The sequence below is a fragment of the Coffea arabica genome, chromosome 1e, assembly GCF_036785885.1.
Source record: "Coffea arabica cultivar ET-39 chromosome 1e, Coffea Arabica ET-39 HiFi, whole genome shotgun sequence".
In the NCBI taxonomy this organism is placed as follows: domain Eukaryota; kingdom Viridiplantae; phylum Streptophyta; class Magnoliopsida; order Gentianales; family Rubiaceae; genus Coffea; species Coffea arabica.
The window spans coordinates 8,397,119-8,417,022 of NC_092311.1; the positions used below are offsets into that span (position 1 = coordinate 8,397,119).

At 35.1% G+C, this 19,904-nt stretch overlaps 1 protein-coding gene and 1 pseudogene across 17 annotated transcripts; both read left to right on the forward strand.

Annotated features, from left to right (window-relative positions):
• Positions 1 to 3,321: 3,321 nt before the first annotated feature.
• Positions 3,322 to 11,675, forward strand: LOC113712020 (uncharacterized). Of its 17 annotated transcripts, XR_011815914.1 has the most exons (10): positions 3,322 to 3,655; positions 5,126 to 5,185; positions 5,912 to 9,046; positions 9,346 to 9,492; positions 9,646 to 9,697; positions 9,988 to 10,061; positions 10,153 to 10,215; positions 10,299 to 10,531; positions 10,871 to 10,948; positions 11,420 to 11,675. XR_011815914.1 is itself a non-coding variant. In XM_072053132.1 (4 exons), exons 1-3 carry the CDS (start codon positions 9,934 to 9,936, stop codon positions 10,507 to 10,509), a joined length of 402 nt encoding a protein of 133 aa, XP_071909233.1. In that variant the 5' UTR covers positions 9,705 to 9,933; the 3' UTR covers positions 10,510 to 10,531; positions 11,420 to 11,675. The 17 variants fall into 17 exon arrangements, 1 of the variants encoding a protein (XP_071909233.1); XR_011815912.1 differs by having other exon boundaries at positions 10,153 to 10,531; XR_003453233.2 differs by lacking the exon at positions 10,299 to 10,531.
• Positions 11,676 to 14,729: 3,054 nt separating this feature from the next.
• On the forward strand, positions 14,730 to 16,850 carry LOC113737435 (serine carboxypeptidase-like 51; annotated as a pseudogene).
• Positions 16,851 to 19,904: the final 3,054 nt, after the last annotated feature.

The window sequence follows — 19,904 nt, forward strand, 5'->3', positions numbered from 1 at the left end:
CTTTGAAGCCCAAGCAGCTAGCCTTAACAAAAGGGTCAATTGACTTTCTCCTAACTATGTTGCCATTTATAGGGAACAGGTTCTCTCGGGTATAAGACTTCCTACTTCTATGGCCCTTTTCAACATCTTGGCCTACAAGAGGATTAGGATTATTTTACTTTAACTCCATTAAAACCACTATAGGCTTCCTAATCTACTGTAGTCTTTGTGTAATTTCTTATTCTCTTTCCTTATTCTGAGCATACCATATGCGTAAGACTTCTCAGCTTGGGTGGTTCTACTTTGCTAGGCGTTCCTCTAGTAAAGATAGTAAGGGCACCCGTGATATTTCAATTGAGTTCTTTATTTCATTAAAAGGTGAAAGAATGAATTCTTTTTTGTAAAAATCGACTTCTCTCCTCCTAATTTTTGGAAGGTAGGGGAAGTCAAAACTGATCCATATCATGTCGATCTAGACATGGATGCCTTTTGACTTACTCTTGAGACCTATAGCCAAATTACTTACCAAGAATTTCTCCTCTAGTCAAATTGCAACAGTCGGACTAGTCAATCCTCTATCCAGTGACTAGGATTGGGATTTACACTAAGAGGAATACAAGAATTGTAATTTTTCCTTTCTCTTCCTTCCTCTCTCTCTCTTTACGTAGAGCTCTAACCCTTATTTTTCTTCTTTATAGTGAGATAATTCTCTCAACTCTTATCCTTTGAGACTTCTGCTCAACTCTTCAGAGGCTAGTAGTAGGGTGGTTCTCTTACTCAATAGGTCAGCTCTCCTCCTACCTAGACCCCTACGGACACCAAGCAAAGTAAAGGGGCAAATTAAGGGCAAAAAGGCGGCACCTAAGAGGGATCGTTGTGCGAAGTTCTGATGCAAGGGAGACAGTCCATTGTGGGCTTAATTCGGCTGAGCAGCAGGCAGACCATGTATCACCACTATTAACATGGAATTTCAGATATGCAGTGCCACTGAAACCTAGCCAATATCACACTATCCATGACCCCTATTACTTTTATTCATAATAGGGTCTTTTCATCAATGATCAAGCTCAGTATCCATATGTTGTCCACGAGTTGACCCGCAGTTCACTGTTGCCAAGGGATAAGAGATTCATGGAGTTGGCTTCCAACTTCAAGTTGTTAGACGTCTTTTATTCTTTCTAAGCTCAGGTAGGAAGCCAAAGCCTTTGAACCTCATCTTTTTTTTTTAAGCAAGTTTCCCTTTAAGAAGAGTGTTTTCTTTTTTTACTAATTTAATCACCATGTTTCTCTTCTAAGGAAAATGAATCAGGTATGGAGGTGGCCTACCACTTTGAAAAGCTAATGCTTGATCTAGAGAAGGCAACCAAGAGGAATCAGACCCTTGAAAAGTAGCTCAACACTGCATAAAAAGAGCTTGATTCTCTTTAGGCTCAGCTCCAGAAAGCACAGGATTGGCTACTTAAGTTGCCTTGCTTCAAATTAGCTTGCAAGAGATTCAAAAGAGTCATGCCAAACTAGAAGGGAAACACAATGTCAAGTTGATTAAGTCTTTCCAAAAAGGGGAGAGTAAAGCCGTCAGAGAGTTCATTTGCTCCCCCAAATTTGAGGAAAACTTAGTCACACTCAGTAGACCAACCTTCCAGTATGGCTATTCTAGCGCTTTACCTAAAGTCGAGGCAATGAACCTCCTTGGAATCAACTTGTCAAAATTTTTGGTTTACGATATCAAGGCTAATAAACAGATCAACAAGTTGGTTGATGGTTACATCAAAAGCTACAAACTGGAGGAGGTTATTGCCAACCTTGAGCTAGAGCTAGTTGAGCAACCGGAGCATAATTCAGAGAAATAAGCTGACCAGGACAGCACTATCTCCAAGAAAGAGATTACTAACAACGCTAATAACAAACAAACTATAGTCTAGGGCCTTCTTCCTTTGTACTCAACAGTTTTTTGTATAAAATATTTCACATTTTAATGAAAATCTTTCAATGAATTCCTCACATTGCTGTCTTCTTTCAATGAATTCCTCATATTGCTAGCTTTTTTCAATGAATTTGTCATATTTTTGTAATATGTCTTGATATATCTTGCCCCCTAATGTACTTAGAAAATTTTTTAAAGTATACTAAGTTAAAAGCATAGCGTCACCTATTTATTGGATAATTAAAAATTATCCAATTTAAATGACGAGTGTTCAAATACAATAAGAATTTAGGCCAAAAAAATATTTTTATTTCAAACACATAGAAAGTACAAAATCAAAGTTCCGATTACTTATTACTGGATAAAGAGTTTCAAATTAGTTGTGTGCCAGGGGTGCGGGATCTCTTCTCTACTGAGATGAGATAGTTTATAATATCCAACTTGTCTAGCCTCTATAATTGTGTACGGACCATCCTAATTAAGATCTAATTTATTAGTTGCATGTGCGTGGCTAATTAAATTTTTTTCTTAGGACAAGACCTCTTACCTTAAATCTCCTTTGCAGAACTTTAATGCTATAGTACTGAGCTACTTGTTCTTTATATTTTGCCATTCTTATTGTGGCTTACTCCCTCTTTTTGCTCTATCATATCCAAGTTATATTTTATTTCTTTATTATTGACTTCTGAAATAAAATTCTGAGTCCTAGATAAGGGGACACCCACTTTTGTTGGTATAACTGGTCTTACCCCGAAAGTCTGTGCAAATGGAGTTCCCTGAGTTGTTGTCCTTTGAGTAGTTGTTTGATAGGCCCATAGGATGTTAGGCAATTCATCCAATCATTCCGATTGTACTTGCTTCATCTTGGTTTTCAACTTGTGCAAAACCGCCATATTCATATTTTTCACCTGCCCATTAACTTACGGATGTTCTACTAAAGTGAAATGCTATTTTACTTTCAACTCTTCATACCACTTCTTAAAGGGATTTTTCACAAACTACTTTCCATTATCCGATATCAGTACATATGGTATCCTAAAGCGACACATGTGAGAACTCGAGAATTTATAGTTATACCTTGAATTTATTTTTTTATTTTGTTTTTAGAAATAATACATATATTATACAATTGATTAAATTAAGTGTTTAATTGATTTCTTATAAATTGAAAATAAAAAAAATCCCAGAATGGTGTAGAAAAAATTCTTATAGGGGTATGTAAATTGGAACAAACTAAAGTTTGGGGCAATATTTGAAGTTGATAGAATAACAAATTCTTAACTAGTAAATAAACCAAAGCTAAAAGACCAATTTAACCCTAAAACTTCAGCAATCAACCGTGTAACCAAGAGGACCACCTTCTGGAATAGAACCGAAAGAAAAATGATAGGTTCTGCCAATGCATTTGGGCGGTGAATTGAGATAGCTGCCAGGAAGGAAATGTTACTAAGCCAGCTGAGTAAGCAATAACCAAATAGAGAGCAGCTTAAAAGAAACAAAAACTGGGCGGTGGCCGAAAGGAAACAATCTAATCTCCTTAATCAATAAGGCCGAGAGAGTTGAGAAGAAAAGTTGTCTTCCTTTCTTGCTTCTTCCTAAAGCAGACTCGAGTGAGTGAGATGGAGTGTGAGGGAAAAGAAAGTGTAAGCTTCACCAACAGCTAACTATGCGAACGAAAACAGAAGGGAGGTCGAGTGAGGAGTTGTGATAGCAAACTTGAGCAGCCTGCAACATCGAACTTTAAGGGAACAGGTAAGAGCTATAACCACTCTCTGTTTAGTTGATTTAATCCATTAAACATAAGCCTTATACGTTGAATTTAGCTAGAGGCTTAGTTCTGGTTCAAGAAAATGTTATGCAGAATTTGTAACTAAGAGCAGAAATGAGGTATGGTTTTGTTTAGTTCTTGAATTTAGTCTAACATTTGTTAAGGACAACCTGTAACCGAAGAGATGTTCCCTGCATGCTAACTGGAACCTGAGATTGAAGGGGGATCCTAAGGAACTAACAAATGATACCTTGTTGCTATACGCATGTGAAAGCATTCAAATCTGATGCATGCTGCAATGCACCAGATTTGCAGCTAGCTGCAGAAACGAAGCAGAACTCAGTCTTTTTTCCTTTGAACCCTGGTCATGAACGACCTTGTTTAGCTTAGAGTAACCCGCAGTAGGTTAAGTGTCCTCTGCATAAATGATTGAGACCAAAACTCAGGAAGCTTAACTAGTTGATGCAACCTGCTGTGAATCCGAGAGGGAGGAAATTAACCTTGGAAAGAAAAGCTGCAAACCCTTAAACTTCTAAACTAACTTACAGAGTTGAACCTGTTATAATGCCTCTAAATCTCCACCAGAAAGACAGAAATGAGTAGGAACTAAACTGATTGTTGAAGGCAGAATAAGTTTAGTGATGGCAGGTAACTTGTCCGAGAGAATGAAGCAGAATGTGCTTCTGATCGGCTATTTTTTACCCTGAAAATGTGAGAACTGGGTGTCGATGCCACCATAAGAAATGTAGGTTCATGTCTTAGTTTCGAAACATTATAAAATTTACCTCAATCCGATAAGTATAGCTCCAGTTATGATCAAAACACCAGAGGTTGGCAAAGCTGCCTTTCTCGTTGCCTTTCTCTTGTTTTTCCGAATGCATTCTACTTGATGCTGGCCGTGAAGAAACTTATTTTTTTAACAGCATTTCATCTAATTCCCAACCCTGTAAGCATTCATAAATGATAGTTAAGGTTGCTCTGAGATTTAACGACTATATCTAGTTCACGAGTAGAGTTAAATTAAAGCAAATGAGAGGAAAACTCATGATAGTTATATACCTAAATTGGCTTCTAATCACTTAATATTGTCTTTACAAATATGTTAAAAACTATAAAATTTGAGGGACGAGTGTAGTGGAATAAAATTTAATTTACAAATAACTTGGAGTTTAACTAATTTAAAAAGGGGACCAATGGAATATTCCTAAGCTTTAAACTTAGAATCTTGAGTAGAAAATGATTAATCCTAATGTAAACATTTTATAAATTATTAACTTGAAAAGTATGTATAATTCGTGATTTAAGATAATAAAGTCAATAAGTCTCGAAATAAATTGGGGAATAAATATTGCGTATATTTTATATTTTAAAGTCAAACCTAATTCGAATAATTTAAGTAATAAGTGAACATATACAAATTATAAATTTATCATGAAATTATATATTTATCTCAGGAAGTAGCTGTGAGCCAGGAAACAAACCCGAGACTCGAGAGTAAATTATTTGGATAATTGGTGAGTGTTTTCCGAATTTATGTGTTTAACTGTTTATGTGTATCTAAGTGAAATTATGTGACAAATGTGCTTATCATGAATTATTACTAAATGATTCCTTGTGAAGTGTATCTCAATTGTCCCTCACCTTCTAAGTCGAGAGTGTACTTTATCACACTCGGCTTAGTTGAGTTTGAGGTCAATAATTGGCTGAATGTTATTGTAAGTGTGCATGAATGTAAGTCGTATATGTGCCTCACCGCATCGGCTGAATTGGGCCCCAAAACTCTCTGTTCAACGGACTATTCGGGCCAGCAAAGGGCTTGGTTGGGTAGGACCGTAGTTTTGAGTAAATGTTTCGGTATACTCGAGTATTACCATGAGGTTGGGAGTTATTGAACTAATTATTGAATATAGGGGATTGTTTGTTGTATTGGAGGACATAAAGAGGTGAATCAGCGGAATGTGCAATGATATTGAAATGAATGTACAATGATGGTGAAATAAGTGTCTCTTGATACTGAAATGAATGCTCAATGACCTTGAAGTGGCTCTAATGCGAGCACCGTATCCTGTTGAAAGTGATTGTTTAGTGAAGTGTTTTTTCGATTGCTTAATGAAAGTGATTGTATAATAAAATGTGCACTACTTGCTTAATTGTACTGATTTAAGTGTTTATTAAATGTTGCCTACTAGGCAAACCTCACTGAGGTTTAGCTCAACCCTTTAGTTTTGTTTTCCTTATAGGAGCTGGTGGTAGGGGAACGAACGAGGGATCTTAGGGAGTTAACGTGAAGATTTTTGTGATTGTAAATCCTTTAGTTTCATATTATGGTTGAAACTTTTGTATTGAACTTGGTATTGTAAAAGATTTGAGCGTTTGGTTTTGGTTATCAAAATGTTATTTCTGAAGTTAATGTAAGTGAGTGCGCCCTGGCGAGAGCCAGGCAGGCGATCCGCTAACTTTTAGGGTATGCCCTAGAAGAAGGTGAGGCCGTCACAACACATGATATTCTTTCAAAAAAAATTTGAATTGTTCTCCCTGTTATAGAACTCAAGGGTTTGGTCTCTATCCAATTAGTAAAATAATTTATGGTTACCACCAAGTATTCATAATCTCAAGAGCTCTAGGAAAGGATCTAAGTAGATCTATTCTCTATGGAGCAAAAGGCCAACAGCTTTGAATAAGGATTATATCCTAAGTAGGCTAATGATGAATTGATGTATGTATTTGGTAAGCTCTTCATTTCAACACCAGTTCAGAAGCATCTTTGAAGATTGTGGGCCTATAATAACCCATTAGCATACATTTCTTTGCTAACATTCTTGACCCAATGCGATTTTCACATATCCCTTCATAATTTTCTTGGAGTACATGCATAATCTCCTTCTTTTGGGGTGATACACCTTAATTGTGAAAATAAATAAGACTTCCTATAAAGAGTTTCTCGAAAGCAGACATACCTAGTAGTTCGGAGTTTTATTTATATGCTTTCTACTTATTTCTGGTAGCATTCTCGAGTTGAGGTATTCAATTATGGGTGACAACCATGAATCCGAGTTATAAATCGCTTGAACCTCTTGCTATTCAAAACTATGCTATTTGACCACTTTTACTAAGATTTCTTTATTGAGATGTATAGAGGATGAAAAAGTTAATTTAGATAGAGCATTTGCCCTCTTGTTCTAGGAACGCAGAATTTGCTCCATCTCTACTTTCACAAACATCATTACCATTTTCCAAACTCTTGCCGGGTACTTCTTGATCAGATCTTCCTTAGCCTCATAGTTCCCTTTTACTTGATTGACTATGAGTTGAGAATCACCATGAATCTTTAAGGAAATCACTCCTACTTGCCAAACTAACTTCATTCCAAGCATTAATGCCTCATACCCTACTTCATTATTGGATGCTTTAAAGTCAAACCTTAAAGCATATATCAGCTCTTCTCCTGTTGGACTGATCAACAGTAGCCCTGCTTTACATCATTTCTTACTAGAGGACTCATCCATGAATAAAATTCATGCTGATCTAGTTTTATCCAAGCCATTTACTTCAATTTGAGATATAACTACTCCTTCAGTTATGAAATCGGCTAAAACTAGTGCTTTTATCGCTGTTCTTAACTTATAAGAGATATCATGCTTAGCTAATTCAATAGCCCATTTTGTCATCCTTCCTGATACCTTTGATTTTGTGAGTATTTGCTTAAGTGGTTGATCTGTTATGACTATTATACTGTGAGATTGAAAATAAGGTTTGAGTTTTTTAGTTGCATGAACAAGATCCAAGACAAGCTTATCTACGGATATGTATACCACATCTTGACTCCATGAAATGTTGTATAACATAATATACTGGTTTTTGAATACCTTGACTTTCTTGAACTAAGACAACATTGGTGGCTTCTTTGCACAAATATAAGTAGACGAGCAGGATTTCTCCCTGTTTTAGTGAGATAAGAGTGGGCAGGTCAACCAAATACCTTTTCAGCACTTCAAAGGCCTTCTGGCTGTCCTTAATCCATTCAAAATTGATACTTATTTTGAGTATCTTGAAGAAGGGAAGCTTTTTGGTATTCATAATTGATACCTAGATAGAGACTATTCAATGCTACCATCCTTCCCATGCACTTCTTTGACATTTTTTGAAAGAGTCATTTTGATGATAGCATTGAGTTTATTCGAATTAACTCATATTCCATCTTTGGATACCATGTATCCTAGGAATTTTCTAGACTTCACCGCAAATATACAGTTTTTTGGGATTAAATGCATCCTGCTATCATGCAAGATCTCAAAAACATTCCTTAAGTCAGGAATGAGCTGTTAAGTAGTTCAACTCTTTACGAATATATCGCCTACATAGACCTCCATGTTCTTGATGATCTGCTTTTGAAACAACTTGTTTACTAGCCTTTGTAGGTAGATCCAACATTTTTTAATCTAAACAGCTATAACAATATATACCTCCTTCTTTAATAAAAGAGGTCTTTTCCTTATCGCTTTTCTTCATTTCTATCTGGTGATAGCTCTTAAAAGTATTCAGAAAAATAATATCACATCCAATAATATAATCTACTGGCCTGTCCACCTGAGAAAGTGGGTAACAATTCTTTAGAAATGCCTTATCCAGATTGGTGAAGTCTACACACATTCTCTAGGATTTGTCTTCTTTTTTCACCAATACTGGATTAGCTAGCCAGTTCGGATAGCATACCTCAGTTATGATCCGAGATTCTAAAAGTTTTTCCACCTCCTAATTAATGATCTCATTTCTTTCCAAGGCAAAATTTTGCTTCTTCAACTTTACTGGTTTAGCACTTAGGTCTGCATTTGGTTTATGGACAACCAGCTCTACTAGTATTCCCTAAACAGCTCCTTCAACTATTCCTTCTCACGCTAGAGTAGAGAAAACCCAATTTTAATCACCTGAACTTGTATTTTCTCTTCCACTACAACAAAAATGGCTTTTCTTGACACATGTATAAGGACACTTGTTGGTTTGTATCATTATAGCACTTCTATCATGACATTTGTTATCAAATCAATAATATATACTTTAATTTTTTTTTATTTTATCTGATATAAAAATAATAATGTGTCTTTAGATTTCCTATCATGACACTTGAGAAAATGTGAGATACACCAAAAAAATTAAAACATAAAACGATGTCGTTTGATTTTGGCGGAAGATTCCTTTGCCAAAACACTTATAGTGAAATCTCAAAATTTCATTTTGCCGGCCAGCAAAATTTTGGCTCTTCTCATCTCTCTCGGCAAACTATCTCTCAAAGCTCTCTGCCAAAATTTTCCTTTCCCCACAAAGTTTTTTCTGCTGAATCTCTCCGCAATCAAACTACTTTTGCTTCCCTATTGAAGGTATGTAATTGCATGGTTACTTTTTGCCCTAAATTGTACAATTTTCTGATTTCCTGCTCCTGCTCTGTAAACCAACTGATGTGAAAATAATTAACTCCTGTAAGCTGCAATAAGATTCTGTGGTATGCTAGTTCAAGTTCGATACTGATTTTTCTTCTAAAAGTTGCTTCATTCTCAATCTTGTTTTCATGATTTTCTGTTTCGGCTGACAGGTAAGAACTATATATTAGTTGGCATGGTTCACAAGCCCAATTAATTATAATAGATGCAGAGCTAATCAAAGAATTACTAACCAACAGAGAAGGCGCTTACCAGAAAATGGATATGGAAGGCATTGCAAAGAAATTATCAAATTAATAGGTGAGCCGCTTATAACAAATGAGGGTAAAAAATGGGCAAAAGTACACAAACTGGCTAACCACTCATTCCTTGCAGAGAGCCTAAAGGTAAGCCTTCTTCTATGTTAATCACATCACGAGTCAAGAATAAGAAAGTTCGTTGTCCCATATATGAAAATGGGAAGTGAATTTGGCATATAATATTGCTCGAGTAATTCCCTATACATGATTTGCTTCTCATAAGAATAACCTTTTGCATAGAGCAAGGTACCAGAAATGATTGCTAGTGTCGAGGCGTTGCTGGAAAGCAAAGGTATCAGCCCTCGTCTTATGCCAAAAAATCTCCTCTTGCCCCCTGCCCTGTACCCCGGCTTCTCCCACATAAGTGACCACTACCCTTTATACTGGATTTGTTGTCCATAACCTGTTCGATAAAATGTCAACCTTCTTTCCTTTGGTACTGATATTAATTTACTCAATAATATATAAACTAATAGAATTATTGTAATTAAGATGCTTTATCCTCTTTCATATCTGTGAGCGCATTTGATGTGTTTCTGTTGCTTTGACATATGCTTGTTTATTGCTGATCTCTTTCTTCAGTCTGTAATTAAGAAGAAGTATGGCCAAGATGCAACAAATGTTGGTGATGAGGGTGACATTGCTCTAATATCCAGGTTAGTTCATGGCATTTTGCTAATATGCTTCCTGTTCATTGTTCAATTCGGTTGTCATATGTTTTACAACTTTGTGACTTTGACATTTCAGGAGAACAAGGAAGGTCTTGAATTGCTTAAAACAGCTATTGCTAAAGCTGGTTACACTGGTAAAGTAAGTATTGGAATGGATGTTTATACTGGTTACACTGTTCTTGAATGCTATGGGTATATGTTTTGCTGGTGAAAATGGAGCAGATGTCAAAGGCGGATGTTTGTATGGAAGCAGGCTGCATCCAAGCTTAGGGGTGTACAAGTTTTTACTTACACAGAGCTTGAGATTGCAACAAACAAATTTAGTGCAGCAAATGTGATAGGAAATGGAGGGTATGGGGTAGTGTATAGAGGGATTTTGAGTGATGGCACTGTGGCTGCAATTAAGATGTTGCACAGAGAAGGGAAACAATGAGGAACGTGCCTTTCGGTTAGAGGTTAGTGGACTTCATTTATTGCTAGTTTTCATATTATCCAATTTTTTAAGCTACATAAGCTTGTCAATTAAACTCATCTGTACACTCAATTGAAGATTTTTTTTTGTTTTTTGGTATTTTCCCCTCTTTGGCTAAATACATTGGGGAATAAAGGGAAGTGGTGAGTGAGAATGGAAGTGAGATATTTGCCTAAAAAATTAATGGTACTTCTGGCATTGGTCCAGCCATTGCTTTCTTGAACATCCTAATTGAACTTATTTGATGGGTGCTTGTCTGTGGTATGGTTTATTTCAACAAGTCTGTATTGAAATCAGTTTGAAGAGTTTGAAATTGCTGCAGGTTGTGATTGGGATGGATGTGGCAGCTTCTGAGTTTTATGGTAAAGACAAGACTTATGATCTAAACTTCAAAGAAGAGGTATTGCTTTTTCACATTTTCTCCCCAGATTGTTATGTCAAACGTTCGAATTCATTGCTAAGCCAAAGGATAAAATTACATCTAGATTCATAAATTCTAGTCTTCTAAAGGGGGGTAATTTCAATCATGACATCTATCTTTTTGGTCATTCTTCTTCTTTATTTAGTATGTTTGCTGCTTTAGTAGTATGTTTGGTGATAGCAAGTAGAAATTTCAGTGCAATGATGGCAACTGGATCAGTGTGTTATTCCAAAACCTTTTGATATACAAGAAAATATAACTTGCGTTATCACCTTTGCTTTTGCCAGTTAAGTTTTGCAAACCTGCTTGGTACCAAAATTTGGCTATTCAGCAATCAACTTTATTTCGAATGAAATGAATCCTGTTTGGTATCGTTACTTTACATTAGAACGTAATTGCTAGGTGCTGATATCTTTAATTTATTTTTTTATTTCTGGTCTTTCTTTGCAGAATAATGATGGCTCACAAAAGATATCAGGTTATGACTGAAGGCTCTCATTTCATTGGAAAGTTTGGAAGCTACTGCAAGTTCTTTCTACTTGCTAGGGATGAGAATATTTTAGTTTGTGCACAAGAGAATCTTTTAAGTTTGTGCACATGAGAATCTTTCAAGTTTGTATTTGTTAGGGATTTGTTATGTTAGTACTTGTTACTGACTTTTAGTTCAACAAATTATATTTGAGTATTGACTTTTGCTTTAAGATTACTATATGCATTCTGTTCTTTGGGATAATTTTACAAGTCCTTTGGGTTTCTGATTGACGGAATGTATAGCAGGGAGCACTACCTGCAGGTTGCTTCTATATAAAAAAAAAAAGAAAAAAAAAACTCCTGGCAGTTAAAAGTGTCAGCATAGCTCAGTTAAAAAAACTCCTACTTGTTACTGACTATAACTATCCTGACACTTTCGATTATCAAGAAAATGGAATTTTGTTGGCAGATGGGATGCTATAACAGCATAGTTTTCCTGACACTTTGAATGCTACGAGCCTATCCCCACATTGGAAGGGACGACACTCGTCCGAGATGTGAGGAAAGGTAAAGTGTCAGGTTAGATTATTTATACTGACACTTTTAAATGCCGTTAAAAGTCATTTTTGTTGTAGTGTTCTAATGAAAATTCTTTTACAATGTCCTCAGTTCTGAGTTGATTTGCTTTTTCCTTGGGTATAAAGGGATCCAAATTGGTTGCTTGAGCCACCAATTTTTCTTTCCCTTTGAGGATGGCTATATAACATGTCCTAACCACCTCAAGATCTCCATGAACCTCTGCTGTCCCACTGGAAGTCAGAAACTTCATGCTCAAATGTAAAGTTGAGGTATTGGCTTTTAAAGAGTTATGAGTAGATTAGCCAAGGAACATATTGTATGATGAAGGTCCTTTAGCAACCACGAAATTGACTGGAACAATTCGATATCTAGGGACTTTTCCATTAGTTACCATTAGAGTAATCATCTTTCAGGTTTTATAGGAGGGCTAAAATATCCTACCTATGGCCTCCTTACTAGAGTAAATTGCCTATCTTTTAACTTAAGGTTCTTGAAAGTTTTGTAATATGATACATCTACTATGCTTCCTGGATCTATAAACACTTATCTGAAATTATTAGTGATCACATCTAGATAATTGGCTCTTGATGGCTTGATGCCAATGAGACAAAATCCTCAGGTCCATTTATGATTTCTCATATATGTTCAATTCATTGGGTAGAATTATCCTCTTCTAGTAGAGTTTGGTTATTTTTTTGGGTTGAATGACTATTCTCACTAGTAGGTCCTCTAGCTATTGCATTGATGACTCGAACTAGATTTTGTGAATCAAGGTCAAGTGAACGATCTCGAGGTGATCTCTGTTGATCTCGTTTGTCGTTTTCTCCTTTATCATTTTGATTGTTCGGACTATAATCTTTTCTTTCTCCCTAGGAAGCTTGGTTATTTTGAACGTACTCTTTCAAGTTTCTCATTTGATCAACTCCTCTATTTCTTTTTTTTAATCCTTGCATTTCTCAATGTCGTGACCGATATCCCTATGAAAGTACAATAAAGGATTTTATTCCTTTATTTTTGGAACCAGACATCCTAGGAGACCTTCTTTCAATATCTTTTGCTTCCATTACTGCCAAGATTTGAGATCTTGGTATTGATAAGGGCGTGAAATTCTTTTCCTGAGATGGACTCTTCCTTTTAGAAAGTTGGTCAAAAATGTTCCTCTTGATCTGCCCAACTTTAAGGTCAATGGTTCCATTCTTTCTTCATCTGTCTTCAAAGTCTTTCTCAGATTCTTGTTTAAGACGAGTAGCCTTCTCGGCAGTTCCATCTACGTGAGCTCTATTCAATAGTTCTTCCAATGTCATAGGTGGTTTCTTGGCAAATTTATAATATAACTCGTTACTTCTCAAGCCATTTATAAATGCTACCATCATCACCTTATCATCTTTATCTCAGGTTTGGAGACTCATTATTAAAATTAGTCATATAATTCCTAATAGATTTATCATGCCTTTGTTTTATCACCATTAATGTGCTGCATTCTTGTAGTAAACTTTGGAAGAGACGAATTGTGCTACAAATTGCCTAGCTAGTTCAAGGAAAGACTTGACTAATCTTAGTGGTAATAGTGGAACCAAAGCTGAGCCCTTTCCTTCAAGAACATAGGAAAGGTCTTGCAATGATTCTCATCTATAGTGCTTTGCAGTCATATATGAGTAAGAAACACAAACAGGTGATCCTCTAGATTTGTAGATGCATCATACATATCCATGAATTTTAAATCTTTTTGGTGGAGGATATTCTTCAATTTCCTTGACAAAGGGAGAAAACTATGTAAAGATCTGCATATTGATTTGGCTGCAGGATTAGATCGAGTTCATCCTGAATTGGATCCTTAGGCATATGGTATTCCAAATAACTTTTATTAACCGAGGATGAGAGCAATGAGAGTAGTGCTTACTAGTTTTTGAGATAAAAATATGCTTCCTAAAGGGAGAATAAACCCATTTCCTCTTAGGGGGATGATCATCATCAGAGCTATTTTAGGACGACAAAGCTTGCCTTTCTATCATCTTTATCAGAGCTTTTGAATTTTACACCTCTTCTGCCTTATTTTTCCTTTCACCAGGCTGACAATATCATCAAATAAAGGGAAATTATTTGGTACAAAATTCATAATTTTCTCTTTCTTCTCCTCTAAAATCTAATAGTCATTGTTACCCTAAGTTTGCCCAGGGATGTCATGAGGTTCTTTGGGGTAACTTTAATTGGTATTGCCTATAGATTACTTGGAGGCTGTCTTTGTCATAAGGAAGTTATATTACTCCACTTCCCATAGAGAGCGCAAATTGTTGAAGCAGTATTTCCTTCCACTGAGTTGGACTAGACAGGTAAGAAGGGAGCTCAATCGCATAAAGGTAGAACTCTCTAAGAAACATACAAGGAAAGTACCAATTCATGAAGATCCTCGGGGTCAAGTCTCTAAGGTCACTCTGATTCTCAAGTCATTTTTTGACTTGAGGAGAAGAATATCCTCCTAATTAGGTGTTAGGTATCCCTATATATAGGTTTTCGTACAAGAGAGTGATAAGAGATTAAGACTAACAAGATAAAGAGACAAAGATTACCTCTTTTTGATTAGTTGAATAGACATTAGTTCATATGATGATTTTCTTAAGATTAGGATAGTTATTATCACTAACCAACTCAGATCACCCTTATTTTAGGAAGTCAAAAACTTATCCTACCCCTAAAGTCTTCAGTGTCTGAAATGGAAAAGTCAGACGTTGTTGTTTCTCTTCTTATGATTCTACTATTTCATGTGGGAATAGCAATAGCTGCTGGAAGTCAAGATGGATCAGAAGCGTGAGGATATGTTCAAATCAGGCCAAGTATGTTTCTGATGTTTTAAGTGCCCATTACATGTATTACTTGTCAATGTTGATATTGAGTTCTTGTGTATGTTTCAAAGGCTCACATGCTCTGGTGGTACTATAGAAGTCCAAACATGATTCAAGATCTCGAAAAGCCTTGGCCAATTATTCTTTGGCTGTAGATAGGGCTACAAATGAGCTAAATCGAGTCAAATGTTGATTTAATTTTAGCAAGTTCGAGGTTGAATTCGAGTTCGACGAGCTCTCAATGTAAAGGTCGAAGTCAAACTTGACCTCAAATTTGAACCAAGTCGAGCTCGATCTCGAGTTTAAAAAATAAAAAAAAAATTATCTTATTTTTAAAAGAATGAATAAAATAATAATTTTTCTTAATAAATAACAAAATATTATGGATATATACATGTAATTTTATTATGTAAATAATATATATATATAATTGAGTCAACTCACGAGTTAACAAGTTGATTATCTTTGTATTCAAGCTTGACTTAGTCAGTTCAAACTCGACTCAAGTTCAGTGTTGCCCGACCTCGAGTTGAATATTGATTCGAGTTACTCGTGATCAGTCATGAGTGGCTCTACTTGTATGCAGCCTTAGCTGCAAAGTAGACCTGTGAGTATCAGAATTCCCATAGGGTTCCCTCAAATTTCAATCTTGATTATTTTTATGATAAAACAATCTGTTTTTGTAGTGAAGGGAGCTTCAGGTGTGGGAATTGGTAACTTTGAGGAGATTGGGCCTCTAGATGTTTTCCTAAAGCGAGGAAATTCAACATGGTTGCAGAAAGTTGATCTCCTGTTTGTGTAGGTAATGGTTGGTACATTAATGTTAGTGAATTATCTCATTAATATGCAGCTTTTTCAAAAATCAATATGAGATTTTCCTGGAGGGGTTTTTTGTATTTTCTTACCTGATTTTGTTTTCTAGTAATTGTGCATAGAATTATCTAGTTGGGATGGTCATAGTTTTGTGGAAGACACGGAAGACACCACATTGTTTGTGAAAAGTGATTTTGAGGCAACAACTGACGAAACTACATTCTTGATCGAATTTTTCAAAGGGAATGAGATCCTTTAGAAGAGTCCTCTGTACATTATAGAAGAGTTTTATGGAGGCAAATTTGCTATTAAGGCTTTATCTGCTTTAAAGGCTATTAAAGCTAGAAAATTGAAGCTAAATCTTGGACTTAAAAATTGAATTTAGAGCCCTAAAATTGAATATGGAGTACCTTTTTTCTTAAATCCCAAAGTATTGAGCTATTACCTTTATAAATATAAGTTGCATTAAGGGATAGTTGGATCTCACTAGAAGATTCTTCAGTTTGTAGTCAGTATTTTTTTTCTTTACTTGTTCACTAGTGTCATGATTAGGGCAGCTGAATTGAGTCTTATATTGAAATGCAGTCTTCATGGGTCCTCTTATAAAAGATGTCTCGTTGCTTGACAGCAATGATTTGAAGAAATCAAACAGGTCTTCAATGTTTATGCTTTAAACTAGTAGTACATATTAGCATAATTCTCTAATCTAATCAAGCTCAAAGATTTTGGTTCTCTAATAAGTCTATATTTAATGTAGGGTAGTTCTTCAAATTAAGAAGCAAATTGCAGCAGGTAAGTTTGCAGAGGCCACAGAAACATGGAAGGAATTGATAGCAGTCATTAGCCATTATAGTAATAATATGGTATGAATTCTTTTGACTTTTTTCCTAGCCTATCTAAACTTAAAGGTAATCACAATAAATTGGTAAATTTATGCTTGCCGATTTCATTTGTGTATAAATAGAGTATTTCTACAATTTCCTCTCAATTTTACATGAGGATGAGCCTTTATCATTATCAGCTGAATCCAAACTAAAACACAAAATTGCAGTAAGAAGGTACTCAGTATACCCTCAAAGATTGAGGTGCCCTTCCGAAGGTGATGGTAATGATGATAATGTTACCTAGATGAATGGTTATATTAGAAAGAAGTTAAGGACTATATCACTGAATGTCACGTGAGTTTTTCTCCTTAGAAAATTTTTTACTTCTCAGAGTTGGAGAAGTAATAATGGCTAGAACAGATGGGAATTTTCAACTTGTTGCTAGAGCCATCCAAGGTGATTTCATTAGGACATGGATTAGGGAGGCAAATATATCAGCTTTTGTGTTTTAGTTGAGAACGAAAAGTCGGGAAGTTTTCAGGAACTATATCAGTTTGTAATTTTGAATTATACCAAAAATGATTTTTTTTCCTCATTTGATCAGCATTCTTCAATCACATCTCAATTGAGATAAGACCAGCTTATCCAATTACATGCAGTAAATTCTCAAGCATTTGTTCAACTACTTTTTGCAGGTCGATGAACTTTGAGCAAATGGAGTAAATGTTAATATCTAAAATGGACAAGCACAATTCTGCAATGGTTTAAGAAATATAGAGCAGGAATGATGCTTTATTTTCCATGCTATCAATTTGACTTTCTTTAGTTTGATTAGAATGTTATTTATTGTTGCTGATAGCTTCATCTCATCTGTCCAACCAACGTATCCAATGCCCACATGGGTTGAAAAGCTCAAGTAGGAATTAATTAATCCCACAAGTAATTGAGAACCCAAATCCCTCTTTCTAAGAAAAACACTCTCTTATCAAAATCAGTAACTTTTTTCCTATTTCATTGGTGGGATGGGATCACATTTTTCTTGAACATGGATAGAACTCCTGCGTATTTTGAAGATGACAAAGAGTATAAAGGGTTTCACCAAATCATACAGAAATTTACATTTCTACTGGATTCTTAATGCTGGCCACTTTGTAGGTCAACTAACTATTGTCATATTTCTGCTGTATTTGTCTCTGTTGGTCTAAAATTACTATGACTCTTGCCTACTAGAGGCAAGGTTGAGAAGACAACACATCCAATAGTTTTAGTACGTCATAGCCAATCTCCTAATTTTGGAAGGCTAAAGTTTTGCACAATTTTATCATGAATGTTGAAGAAAATGTAAGGTTTGCTTGGCATCCATGCTTTTTGCTAGTTTATTTTGGACAAATTTTTTCCCCAACTTTAAGTTACACTTTTAAAAATAGGGTTATTATCACTTTAATGGAGTTTGTTAATTCAATTAAAAAGACATGTTTAGCCCTTAAAATTATTATCATTTTCCTTTCATAAACTATAGCTTTATTATCAATTTACCCCCTAGAATTATTTTTTAGACAATTTATCCCACAATTAAACCAATTTAGTGAGTTAAAAAACTTTAGAAAAAAAGTATTCTCCTCTTTAAATAATAAAAATAATAAAAAATTTAGAGTGGTTGTTCTCTTTTTTAGTATCAAGAGAAAAAGTCAAAGTATTAATCTCTTTCTTCTTGGTAATCTTATTAATACTAAAAAAAATAGAAAGGTTGGGAAAAGAGAGAGAGAGAGAGAGAGAGAGAGAGAGAGAGAAAGAGCTCAATTCTTATTTTAAAAAAATACAAATAAGAAAGAATTCAATATTTTTATTTTTTTTAAAGTTACTTTACTTTTTTGTTTACTATCCAATTCTAATCCTAATCTCGGTGATGTTAAAGTAATACGATAATATTAGATTCTTTCTTATTTTTTTCTTTGCAAAATCTAATTTTTTCTGTCTCCTTTTCTCCTATCTATTTTTCTTTTCTTAGTATTAATAAGTATGAAAAAAGAAATTTGAAAAAAATCATTTTTTATGTTTTTGGAACTCTTAGAGTGAGAAAAAAAGGACGAATAATCATTCCAATTTTTTTTTAATTATATATAGAAAGAATAGATACATTAATATTTTTTTGAACATACTATTGTGGCTAATAATGGAGTAAAATGCCTAGAAAATATTGTTAGGAAGTAAAGTGATTGTATCACTGTAATTTAAAGGGGTGAAATGATAATGATAATGTAGTAATGCTAATAAATAAAAGGGTATTTTTATCCAAAATTTGTTAACATGTTGAGTTGAACTACTTATGGGGGTGGAATGATTAAAAGATAATGTTAGAAAATAAATTGATAGTAGTGATATAGTTTAAGAGAGTAAAGTGATAATAATCCTTAAAAATACTCCAAAGTTTTTAAAATATACACCCAAAATACCCCAAAGCATACAAAAAAGTCTTTTCCTTCTTTCCTTTCTTCCCCCCACCTCAACCTGCTATCACCACCATCGACCACCTCAGCCTCTCCTTTTTTTTTAATTCTCTCATTCTCTCTCCCTCACCTCCTCCCCCTCACTTGTCCTCTCCTAGTCTCGGGAAGGGGGGAGGGGGATGGGGTCAGGGAGAGGAGGGAGAGAGAGTGGCAGGGGAAAGGGAGAGGGAAGGTGAGGGTGGCGGTTGCACTAGGGAGGGTGGGAGAAGGAGAGCGATGGTGGTGTGGGGAAGGAAGAAGAAAGAGAAACAAAAGGAAAAAAAAAGAAAGAAAAGGAAAAGAAAAAAAAGAAAGTTTTTAATTTTTCAAACTCTCAAATATACAAAGTTTTTTTACGAGTTCTACATTAAGTTTTATGATAAAATTTTATATAGACACCACAAAATACACCATCCAGGTGAACCCATTGTTTTTCTTGATCCTTCCCATTGAAATGGTTATTCTCATTTTTGTGCATCTAAATATATTTGTCATATTCAAAAAGTAAGAACATAATGTTTACTCTTTTTATGCTCCAAATCATTGTCTTTTTGTGGAAGACATGCATGTCGTTCCATTCAGATGTTCAATTCGAGAGCATAAACTTCGAAAAAGTTTAGCTAATTGTCTCTACCAAAAAGCAACAAAACACTAGCACGAAGTAATTGATGGGCTTGTATGGATGGAATTTATATATGAAGATAGCAAGATGTGTAACATGTGCATCTAATACAAGAATTAAATGAATTTAAGAGGTAATAAGACACCACATCACTACTACTGGATAGTCAAACTGGTTTTGCTTTACCACGCACTAACAGATGTCTGCCATTTACTGGTAAATTTACTAATCAAGAATGGAACATGAATTTTAAAGAAGAAAGAAAGCTATGGAAGTCAAAATTTCACGCACCATTTATTT